The sequence below is a fragment of the Drosophila kikkawai genome, unplaced genomic scaffold (genome assembly GCF_030179895.1).
Source record: "Drosophila kikkawai strain 14028-0561.14 unplaced genomic scaffold, DkikHiC1v2 scaffold_45, whole genome shotgun sequence".
NCBI classification, from domain to species: domain Eukaryota; kingdom Metazoa; phylum Arthropoda; class Insecta; order Diptera; family Drosophilidae; genus Drosophila; species Drosophila kikkawai.
The window spans coordinates 35,602-46,997 of NW_027222705.1; the positions used below are offsets into that span (position 1 = coordinate 35,602).

An 11,396-nucleotide genomic window follows, 5' to 3' on the forward strand; every position below is an offset into this window, starting at 1 on the left:
AATCCATCGTCTGGTAAATCCCTGGACTCACATCAGTTTGTAAAGCGTGTCAACTCCCTTCATAACGCTTACCGTTGGGATGATCGTAAGCTAATATTTGCAGTTCAACAAAAGATGCTGGGTGCTGCTCGTTATTGGGTAGACTCTACGGATCAAATATTTCAAACATGGCCCCAGTTTACTGAACGATTTTTGAATGACTTCCCATGTCTCAGTAACCCGGCAGACGTTCACCTTAAAATGTCAAAAACGAATAGAGATTCCACCGAGTCACCATCAGATTATTTCTACAAGATGCTCGCTTTGGGTAAAAAGGGTGAGTTACCAGATTCAGCAATTTGCACACACATTATCAACGGAATAAACGACTACGATTTAAAGAGAAAAATATCCAACAGTTATGTTTCCTGTAACGAACTACTACGCGATATTCTTGCGTACTCCGCGCATAATATTATAAAGCATAACGCCATTCAAATGTCAAACAAACGGGATCTTAACGTCAGCCTTCAGAAGCCGAATTCTTCATTAAATACAAAACGTCCTTTCAACGATAAAGTCGAGGTATCGGTTAAATGCTACAATTGTCAGAAGGTTGGACATTATTCTTCGAAATGTCCTGAGCCTCAGCGAAAGCCTCGTTGCACGCACTGCAACCGCATAACACACGATTCTGCCAGCTGCCCCGATAACCAAAAGACAGGTCAAAAAATTAATAAAATTGACTCTGATCCTGATTCAGAAATCTCCAAATCGATTTCGGTGAACGGTAATAAAACCATCGCATTCGTAGATCCAGGCAGTACGCGAACCCTAATTCGAAAGTCATTCGCCGAAAGCGTAGGTGTTCTACAACGATGTGCTGTTACCCTGAACGGATTTGGTGGTGGGAAATTCCTTTGTACACAGAAACTATTCGCGAAAATTGTAATTGACGATTCGGATTACGAAGTTGAAGTTTTGGTCGTAGAAGACAAACTAATAACCGAAAATGTACTTTTGGGTAAGGATATCCTTTGTCGCGATGGAAACAAATTGATCATCCTCGGTAATGAGTGTTATGTAGAGAATATTCGAAAAATTCAAACAAGCCAAGAGCGTTCGTCAGTTGAGAACGAACTCATAAACAAATTGGTATCGGAAAATGCGTCTTGCTTTGCGGAGAAAGCTAACGAGCTCGGTAAATGCTCTCTAACTAAAATGGAAATAACTTTAACATCAAACGTTCCCTGCTTCACTAAGCCTTACCGTACTCCTTTTGCACTCAGACCTGTCGTCGGTAATATTATCTCCGAGTTACTCGATAGTGATATCATTCGTCCGTCAGACTCCCCTTATGCATCTGGAATTGTCGTCGTTGAAAAACAGAATGGTGAACATCGTCTTTGCGTCGACTACCGACGTCTCAACAGTATAACCGTCAAAATACCATTTCCAATGCCAAATCTGGAGGAGCAATTTGCCCAATTAGCCGGGAATACCTATTTTTCTCAGCTGGACTTGCGTATGGGATATCATCAAATCGAGGTTTGCGAATCATCCAAACAATTCACCGCATTTGTAACTTCAGACGGCCACTACGAATATAACAGGATGCCGTTCGGTCTTGTCAATGCTCCAGCAGTATTTCAAGCGGTCATGAACAAAATAGTCAAACGTATGGAGCCAGGTGAGGTACTCGCATATTTAGATGACGTCATCATTCCCAGCAAATCATTTGATGAGGGTATCCAACGACTCGGAAAATTCTTCCGAATCCTTAAAGAGAGCGGTTTAACACTTCGCTACGACAAATGTAAATTTCTTCAATCCGAAATAACTTTCTTGGGCCATATTGTCAACAAAGATGGAATCACTCCAGGCGAAAACAAGGTGAGCGCTATTAAAAACTTCAAAGTCCCCACCAACGTAAAAGACGTCAGACGATTTTTGGGCCTAACGGGATTCTTTTGAAAATTTGTTGAAAACTACTCCCTAATTACAAGACCCCTTACACGACTGTTGCGTAAGGTAGAGCAAAACAGCTTCGATTGGGGAAATGACCAGCAACGGGCTTTTAACGAGCTAATCGATAAATTATGCTGTGTTCCAGTTTTGGTTCTGTACGACTTTGCTGCACATCATGAGGTACACACAGATGCTTGTGCGATCGGACTAGCAGGAGTCTTACTGCAATCTCAAGACAAAACGAATTGGCGACCCGTGTGTTACTTCAGTAGGCACTGTACTGACGCTGAAAGTCGATACCATAGCTACGAACTCAAAACGTTGGCCGTCGTAGAAACGCTACAAAGGTTCAGGGTGTATATTCTAGGAAAACCCTTCCGACTCGTCACAGACTGTTCCGCCATCGCCAAGGTAAAGCTTAATAAAGAATTGAGTCGCACGTTGGTGGATTAAAATACTGGACTACGACTGCGAATTCATTCATCGTGATGGTAGTAAAATGGCCCATGTGGATGCCATGAGCCGCGCTCCCGTTTCACCTCCCGAAAAATCCTTACAGGAAGTAGTGCGCACCATAATTACGGACGTCGATGACTGGTTGCTAACTATGCAGCTTCAGGATGAGGCCCTTGTCCAAATATTTGCTGTATTGAAGGAGCATCGTACCGGAAATCAACTAAAACAACTTCAAGCTGATTACGTCATCAAAAATCACCGTCTATATCGCAAGGTCGAAAAAGGAATAGCCTTCGTTGTACCAAAGTCCGTGAGATGGCGCATTGTTAAGATGTGTCATGATGATTTTGGGCATTTCGGTCTGGACAAAACAATTGGACGAATTCAAGAAAAGTTTTGGTTCCCAAGAATGCGGAAGTACGTAAAAGAATACATTTCAACATGCATTCAATGCTGCTACTACAAATCTAAAGGAGGCAAGCCCGAAGGTTGCATGCATTATAGTGACGCCGATCCAGTACCATTTCGCAGGCTACACATCGATCATTTGGGACCGTTTATTCGAAGCAAACGCGGAAATACCCATATACTAGCCATATCCGATCCCTTCAGTAAATATCTGATTGTAAAGGCAGTTAAAAATACAAAAACTCTTCCAGTGCTGAACATTCTAAATGAAGTCTCCAGCTACTTCGGTCTGCCGAAAATAATAATATCCGATCGTGGAACTGCTTTTACCTCGAAACAATTTGAAGAATACTGTATGCACAACCAGATTCAACACATTAAAAATGCTGTGCGAACACCTCGTGCAAATGGACAAGTAGAGCGCGCCAATCAAACCATTCTTAACTACGTACGCACAGTGAACGACCACCCGAAGGATTGGGATCTTACCTTACACAATCTTCAATGGAGTGTAAACTCTCAAAAGAACGAAACCTCAGGATTCAGCCCGATTGATTTGGTGTTTAACTTTAATCCTATTGATGTAGTCCAGAACCATCTCACTGCAGCTATACACACCGATTTGGAATTAGACGAGAAAGAATCTGTCATCGACAACAGAAACCAAGCGCTCGTCAATATTGCAAGCGAGCGAGCTAAATGGAAACAACGCTTTGATACCAAACACGCTAACCCTTCTATCTACTCCACAGGTAACCTTGTAGTCGTTGAAAATGAACCAGCTGCTACAGGCGAGTCGCGAAAGCTCGAACCACGCTATCGAGGACCATATATCGTCGTCAAGGTCCTTGGAAACGATCGTTATGTAATCGAAGACATCCCAGGTATTCAGATTACAGGACGTAAATACAGTTCTGTCTATTCCTCGGATAAAATCAAGCCGTGGTGCTCCAACGTCCCTGAGTTGGATGTTCCCGACGATGACGAGGATCGAATCGAGGACGATCCGAATGCAGGATTGGCCGAGCTGTCACGAGTGTCACGATCCGGTTCCGATGGAGAACCATTAGACAGCAACGGTCTAGCATCTCGGAGTTAGTTGGCGAAGAGTTGGAGAACGAGAACGACAAGCAACGCCAGCTCCGCGAGAACGACATTTTCGCAAACGTATTAATCAAATAACGCACATATATCTGTATCCATTAATATTCTATAATCGAGTTGTTCATCATTAAAGTACAATTAAGATCACGAGTTATTGTCTTTATTCACCGTAAGCCGTGCTATCTATTCGCCTTATTCCTGACAAATCAACAGCGACTCACACATTCCCCTACACAACGACAATGTTTTTTTTTTTTTTATATTCCATTTATTAACAACATTTAATCCTTAGTAATATACAAATAACAACAAACAGAAAAGAACGAAGACTGCAAATTGTTTGATTGAAGGCTGCTTTGATTTACGGTGTAGAGGGCCTTGGTCGCGCGGTACCGCCGCTAGGCATTGCTTCGCGCGAGGTACGGGCCACCTACTCTGCACGCATCCTTCTCTCCGTCTCCAGAGTTCTCAGCGTTTTCATGACGCTTGCCACAAAAGTGGCAGTCGCGTCCCAGGCCTTCTGGCTGCCAAGCATAGTGGGGACCAGAATGTCAGCTCCGATGGCAGCGCCCACAACTTCCTCCAGTGCCAGCCGCTCGTGGTGAAAACGATGGCATTCGAAAAGAACGTGGTGCGCGTTCTCTTCGACTCCGGTCCCGCATTCCGGGCAGTGGTCCTCTGGGTCGTGGCCGAAACGTTTTAGGTAGCTCCGAAAACAACCGTGCCCACTGAGCGCCTGTGTCAGGTAGAAGTCTACCTCGCCGTGCTTTCGGGTGATCCAGCTTTGGATATCAGGGATCAAGCGGTGAGTCCAACGGCCCTTTGTGGAACTGTCCCACCGGGACTGCCACCGGGCGATACTACTGCTTCTGGCGCTGCTCCTGACCTCACGCCTCGCCAAAGAGTTTCCCGGCTCGTGTGAGAGGCGGGCTTCCTGGGCTTCTCGAACCAGCTCACATATCGGCACCTGCCCCGCTATGACTAGGGCCGCGTCGTCGGAGACAGTCCGGAAGGCGCACGCTACTCTTAGAGCGCATAGGCGGTACACCCCTTCTACACCCCTCACATAGCTCCTGACTTTCACAGCCTCCGCCCAGGCTGGGGCTGCATAGAGGAGTTGCGACGTGACGACGCTCATGAGCAGCTTCCTCTTGCACTGCTTGGGCCCCCTGGTGTTCAGCAGGATCCTGGAGAGGGACCTTGCGGTTTCGCTGGCCTTTTTATGAACATACTCTAGGTGTTCTCTGTAGCAGATTGGAAGTCCACCTACCCGGATCTCCGCCGTTTCCACTCGCTTCCTGCTGGAGATCAGGACTGCCTCGGTCTTGTGCGAGGCCAGTTCGAGGCCGGCGACTGCAAGCCAGGACTCGACCGCACGGATCGCGCTATTTGCCGCCATCTCCGCATCTGCCAGCTCCTTCGCCACTACCACCAGCGCCACGTCGTCGGCAAAGCCAACGATAGTGGTGTTCGAGGATAGCGGGAGGTTTAGCACCCCGTTATACATCGTGTTCCAGAGCAGTGGTCCCAGAACGGAGCCCTGCGGGACTCCGGCTGAGACCTCGTGCGTTCTGGTACCCTGGGACGTGTCCACGATGAGACTCCTCTCGCTGAGGTAGCTGCGGACTATCCTTAGCAGGTAGCCCGGGATGCTGAAGGCTTCCAGAGCCTCCAGTGTCCGCCTCCAGTCCGCAGAGTTGAATGCGTTCCGGATGTCAAGAGTAACAACCAGGCAGTATTCCTTGGCGCCTTTTTTCCATCTCGCGCCAGCGATAGCGTTCGCGGCCAGGTTTGTGACCGTTTCAATGGCATCCAGGGTCGATCTCCTCTTCCGGAAGCCGAACTGGTTTGGCGCGAGCCCACCAGCGCGCTCTATCGCTGCCTCCAGCCTTACAACAATCATCTTCTCAAATACCTTCCCAATCGTATCCAGCAGACAGATGGGTCTGTACGAAGATGCCTCGCCCGCTGGCTTCCCCGGTTTCGGGAGAAGAAGAAGCTTCTGGCGCTTCCATCTCACTGGGAACGAGCCTTCCGCCAGGCACTTGTTGAACAAATCGGCGATCGCTTTGGCGTGCAGTGTGAGCAGCAGTTTGGTCGCCCTGTTAGGGATTGAATCAGGGCCTGGCGCCTTCTTGTTTTTGAGCGTCCTCGCTGACACTAAGATCTCCTGCTCCGAGACCGGGCATATCTCCATGGGCTCCCTGCTCACATGGAAGTTGAGCGGTTGCCCAGTCGGAAATAGCACCCGGACTATGCCTTCGAGAGCCTCAGGGTCCGTTGGCGCCTTGCTGCCAGCGCTCACTCGCTTTACGACTTTCTGGTAGGCCCCGCCCCATGGGTCCTTCTCCACGTCGTCGCATAGCTTAAGAAAGCACTCTCTCTTACTGGACTTTATCGCCTTCTTTAGGGCCGCCCTTGCGGTTCTGTAAGCCTCGCTGCGGGCTGGTAAGTTCGGAGAGCCGCGCGCTCTCTGGACTTTCCTCCTGGCTCGGAGGCAAGAGGAGCGGAGGTTTGCGATGTCATCGCTCCACCAGTACACCGGTGCGTGATGCTTCCGGAAAGATTTCCGCTTCTGCATACTTGCATTGCATGCACGCTCGACCGCGGCCGCCAGTTTGAGCGCAGCGTCGTTAGCGCTGTCCGTTTCGTCTGTGGCTAGGCCCGCTAAGGCGCTCGAGAACGCTTGGGCGTTGAGCGTGTCTTGCCGATATGCCTTATTTGCGCTGGGCGGGATCGTCCTGCTCGGTGAGTTCTCGCCGAGGGAGACGAGGATGGCCTCATGATCGCTGGCTGTATAGATCTCGCTGATCCTCCACCTGGCTAGGCAGGCTAGTGCACTGCTAGCGTAAGTGAGGTCTATAACGGACCCTGCTCCCGCTCTGTTGAAGGTATGCTGGGTACCCTCATTCAGCAGAGCAATATCCAGGGAGGCGAAGGCCTCCAGGATGATGCGGCCTCTGGCGTTGGTTGAGGGCGCCCCCCAATCCTGGGCCCAAGCGTTGAAGTCGCCGCCCACTAGTGTGTTGCTCCGTCCGCGGATGTCATCGCTGAGCTCGTCGATGATGCTGCTGAAGGCCTCCAGGGTGAGGCTTGGTGCCAGGTAGCAGCTGTACACCCACACCCCGCCTACTCTACCGCGAACGAAGCCATCCGCCGATCTGACGTCGGACATGTGAGCGGGTTCCCGCCCGCACATCCACAGCGCAGCTTTGCCAGTCCGGTCCATGGCCCAACCATGTGTGCTTGCAGCCTTGTATGGCTCGCTGAGCACCGCCACATCCACGTCCAGGTCGCGCTCCGTCTGCATCAGCAGATCATGCGCTGCCCTGCAGTGATTCAGGTTCAGCTGAATCAACTGCATGGCGCGTTACGGGGGAAGGCGCCACTGCTACTGGAGCTCCTGGACGGGCAGCTTTTGCTGCCTGCCTGGTGCCTCGTCTCCTTCTTGCCGGAAGCAGCGCATAGGAAGCATTTCGCCTCGTTGGGACACTTAGCGGCTTTGTGTCCCCTCTCCCCGCATTTTATGCAGCAGCCGCTCCGGTCGGTCGCGCTTCTGCAGTTTGCGGCCAGGTGGCCAGCCTCGAGACACCGGTAGCATCTTGGAGGGCCTGTCCTCTCCCTGATCGTGCAGGAAGTCCAGCCTATGCGTAGAGAACCTCTCTTAAGCACCGCCTTTGCCAGGGGGCACGGGAGGCTAATTACTGCCGTCTGTGACTCGGCATAGCCAGGGCGGAGGCTTCGCACTTTGACCTTGGCCCCATCCAAGCTGAATTGCTCCGCGATCGCGGCCACAATCTCGGGCTCTTTGGCTAGGGCGTCCAGCTCTCGGATCTCGAGCACAGAGACCTTTGAGTCCTCTGACATCGCCCGAACCTCCGCCGTTTCACCAAGCACCTGCGCTATGCTCGTTCGCATTGACGCTGCGCTCTCAGCGCTATTCTTCGCCACCTCTAGCAGAAGGTTTCCGTTGGTGGTTCGTCTAACCTTTTTGACGCTATTACCCAGGCCTGCAAGCTGGCTGTCGCCCCTTCTGGTGACCATGGCCAGGATTTCACTGTATGTCTTCCCTTTCGCAGCTATAATGACTGCGTCCGGGCGGGATCGATGAGGAGCCTCGAGTTTCTTGCGCCGCTTTTTCCTCGTGTAGGTTTTCCAGGCTTCTGGGCCTTCAGTCGCTGGGCCGGTTGGCTGCGGCGGGTTGGGTGCCCTGGATTTGGGCGCGCTGGCCGCGGGTGTCCCTCTTGCGGAAGTTTTCCCCTGCTTAGCAGCTTCAGCCGGCGTGGGGGCGCGCCGCAGGTTCTTCGCGCTCGAGTTGGCCGCCGTTACTTGCGATTTCTCTGTAGTGGTGGTCGGGGCTCGCCGCGCCTCCGTCTGTGTTGCGCCGTCCTTGCTCCAGACCTTGGGCGTCTGCTGTGCTGCGTCCCGCCTCTGAGTGCTCTCAATCTTGTTCCCGCCCTGGGAACAGTTGTGGCATGCTACTGCAGTTTCGGGTCGGTCCGTCTCCTCAGGTTTCCGAGCAGAGTTGAGCCACTCGGCTTGCAGGTCCTTCACCCTCGCCAGCTTGGTCTTCATAACCAAGGTTATGTGTCGGACCTGCTTGTTATTGATGTCGTCGAGGACATCATCCAGGATCTTTCTCAGCTCCGCAATGTTTTTGAGACACTGGGATTCCCTGCATCTCTTAGGTGGCGTATCTCGCTGAGAGCCTGCTGGGCTGGCGGCGTCCCGTGCCCTTTTGGGAGTTTGGGAGTCCGCATTCTCTCCTGCTGTCGGTACCGGAGCCTTACTCGCTGGGAGGAGCGGGGATCTTAGAACCCTGCTGCTCCTTCTAAAGGCCATTGGACCGTCATCTTTCTCGTCGTCTTGGCTTGCGTATTAACTACCGTGGCGGCCAAGTCAGCCACCGCCACGTCAGTGCTTGGGGGAATGTTTTTTAGGGCCTCCAGAATCCTTGCCCTGGCCGCGGGTTCTCTCGCGGGTGGATTTCCACATGTGTGGCTGCCACCTGGAGTATTCTCGTTTTGCGAAGACATTCCAATTTTGTTTGCATTTTGGCCCAATGCAAGGGCTGCATTTTATACCTCCTGCCAGGTATGTTTAACTGCCGGCCAATGTGGCTCAGACGCAGACCAGGTAGCCGCCCAATGTGGGTCAGACGCTGCCTGGGTTTGGGAGATTTGATGCAGCTAGAGCCTGCTGCCAGGTTTGTTCTTCTGCCGGCCAATGTGGCGCAGACGCAGATCACATAGCCGCCCATTATGGGACAGACGCTACGTGGAGGAGTGTGGAGGAAAGGCGAGTGCACTTATGGGGTCCCTCGATGGTCAGGGGTTTCCCCGAGACTTAGCAGGTGGGGGTTATACCGCCCCTGCTCGGTCGCCAGAGCCCCGATTTTAAAGGTGGACCGCAAAGCGGAGGGGTTGGCTGATGGTCGGCTCCTTGACCTTTACCACCATTTAATCCCCTGTGCGGGCCTTGATCACGAGTTCCGTGATGATCCCACTTCCTCGAGCCAAGGATCAGGAGCAGCAGCCCTAAAAGGTATGCTACCTCCTGGATCGGTGTTTGGCATGTACGTGCTGTAGCATGCAGCTTTCGTCAGCTAAGGTTGGCGCACTAGCGCCAACTGCTGGGTGGATCCTCTCAGCGCCACCTGGCGGCGGCGATGGGTTGCCAGACCGCTGCAGAACTGGGGGCTACCCAACACTGGATCGCAGCTGATCTGTCCATCAGCTGGCGTGACTGGCATGTGCTGCGGGGGCAGCCACATTTGCCGTGGAAGGAATATTGCACTGGACTGGAGGAGGCAACAACAATGGGGCAAGAAACTGGAAGGAATGCTCTCACCACTCTCTCCGCTCTCGCCGCCGGCCCAAATCACAGGATTTGTAATTCGGATTTACTTGGTCATCCGTGGACATCCAAGGCTTGCCGCTGCAGGTGAGTGTTCCCCACTGCCTCACTCGTCCGGCCTGCACCCAGGTTCGTTGGGGACATGCCGCAGCTCACACACAACGCGGATTACGCGGGAGCGCCTCCGCGGTGCATCCGTACTCGGCAACTTCACTTTTACTCCCCCACACAACGACAATGTATTGGAGTGTGTGTGTCACTTGTAAAAACTAATATAAGTACAAATTCTGCCGTGGATACATGCATTATTAGCTGAGTTGTGAACTTTTTGTTTACAAATTTCATTATTAGCTGAGATGTGAACTTTTTGTTTACAAATTTACAATTGAGTATGCAAATGTATTAGCCATGTAAAAACTAATATAAATACAAATTCTGAAGTGGATACAGGCATTATTAGCTGAGTTGTGAACTTTTTGTTTACAAATTTACAATTGAGTATGCAAATGTATTAGCCTTGTAAAAACTAATATAAATACAAATTCCGCCGTGGATACATGCATTATTAGCGGAGTTGTGAACTTTTTGTTTACAAATTTACAATTGAGTATGCAAATGTATTAGCCATGTAAAAACTAATATAAATACAAATTCTGAAGTGGATACAGGCATTATTAGCTGAGTTGTGAACTTTTTGTTTACAAATTTACAATTGAGTATGCAAATGTATTAGACGTGTAAAAACTAAAATAAGTACAAATTCTGGTTGGATACATGCATTATTAGTGGAGTTGTGAACTTTTTGTTTACAAATTTACAATTGAGTATGCAATTAAATTAGCCTTCTAAAAACTAATATAAGTACAAATTCTGCCGTGGATACATGCATTATTAGCGGAGTTGTGAACTTTTTGTTTACAAATTTACAATTGAGTATGCAAATGTATTAGCCTTCTAAAAACTAATATAAGTACAAATTCTGCCGTGGATACATGCATTATTAGCGGAGTTGTGAATTTTTTGTTTACAAATTTCATTATTAGCTGAGATGTGAACTTTTTGTTTACAAATTTACAATTGAGTATGCAAATGTATTAGCCATGTAAAAACTAATATAAATACAAATTCTGAAGTGGATACAGGCATTATTAGCTGAGTTGTGAACTTTTTGTTTACAAATTTACAATTGAGTATGCAAATGTATTAGCCTTGTAAAAACTAATATAAATACAAATTCCGCCGTGGATACATGCATTATTAGCGGAGTTGTGAACTTTTTGTTTACAAATTTACAATTGAGTGTGCAAATGTATTAGCCTTCTAAAAACTAATTTAAGTACAAATCCTGCCGTGGATACATGCATTATTAGCTGAGTTGTGAACTTTTTGTTTACAAATTTCATTATTAGCTGAGATGTGAACTTTTTGTTTACAAATTTACAATTGAGTATGCAAATGTATTAGCCATGTAAAAACTAATATAAATACAAATTCTGAAGTGGATACAGGCATTATTAGCTGAGTTGTGAACTTTTTGTTTACAAATTTACAATTGAGTATGCAAATGTATTAGCCTTGTAAAAACTAATATAAATACAAATTCCGCCGTGGATACATGCATTATT

At 49.2% G+C, this 11,396-nt stretch overlaps 1 protein-coding gene across 1 annotated transcript; it reads left to right on the forward strand.

The window, feature by feature from the left end:
- The first annotated feature begins 213 nt into the window (after positions 1–213).
- On the forward strand, positions 214–4,052 carry LOC121503111 (uncharacterized). Its single transcript, XM_041777243.2, has 2 exons — positions 214–316; positions 3,564–4,052. Exons 1-2 carry the CDS (start codon positions 241–243, stop codon positions 3,908–3,910), a joined length of 423 nt encoding a protein of 140 aa, XP_041633177.2. The 5' UTR covers positions 214–240; the 3' UTR covers positions 3,911–4,052.
- Positions 4,053–11,396: the final 7,344 nt, after the last annotated feature.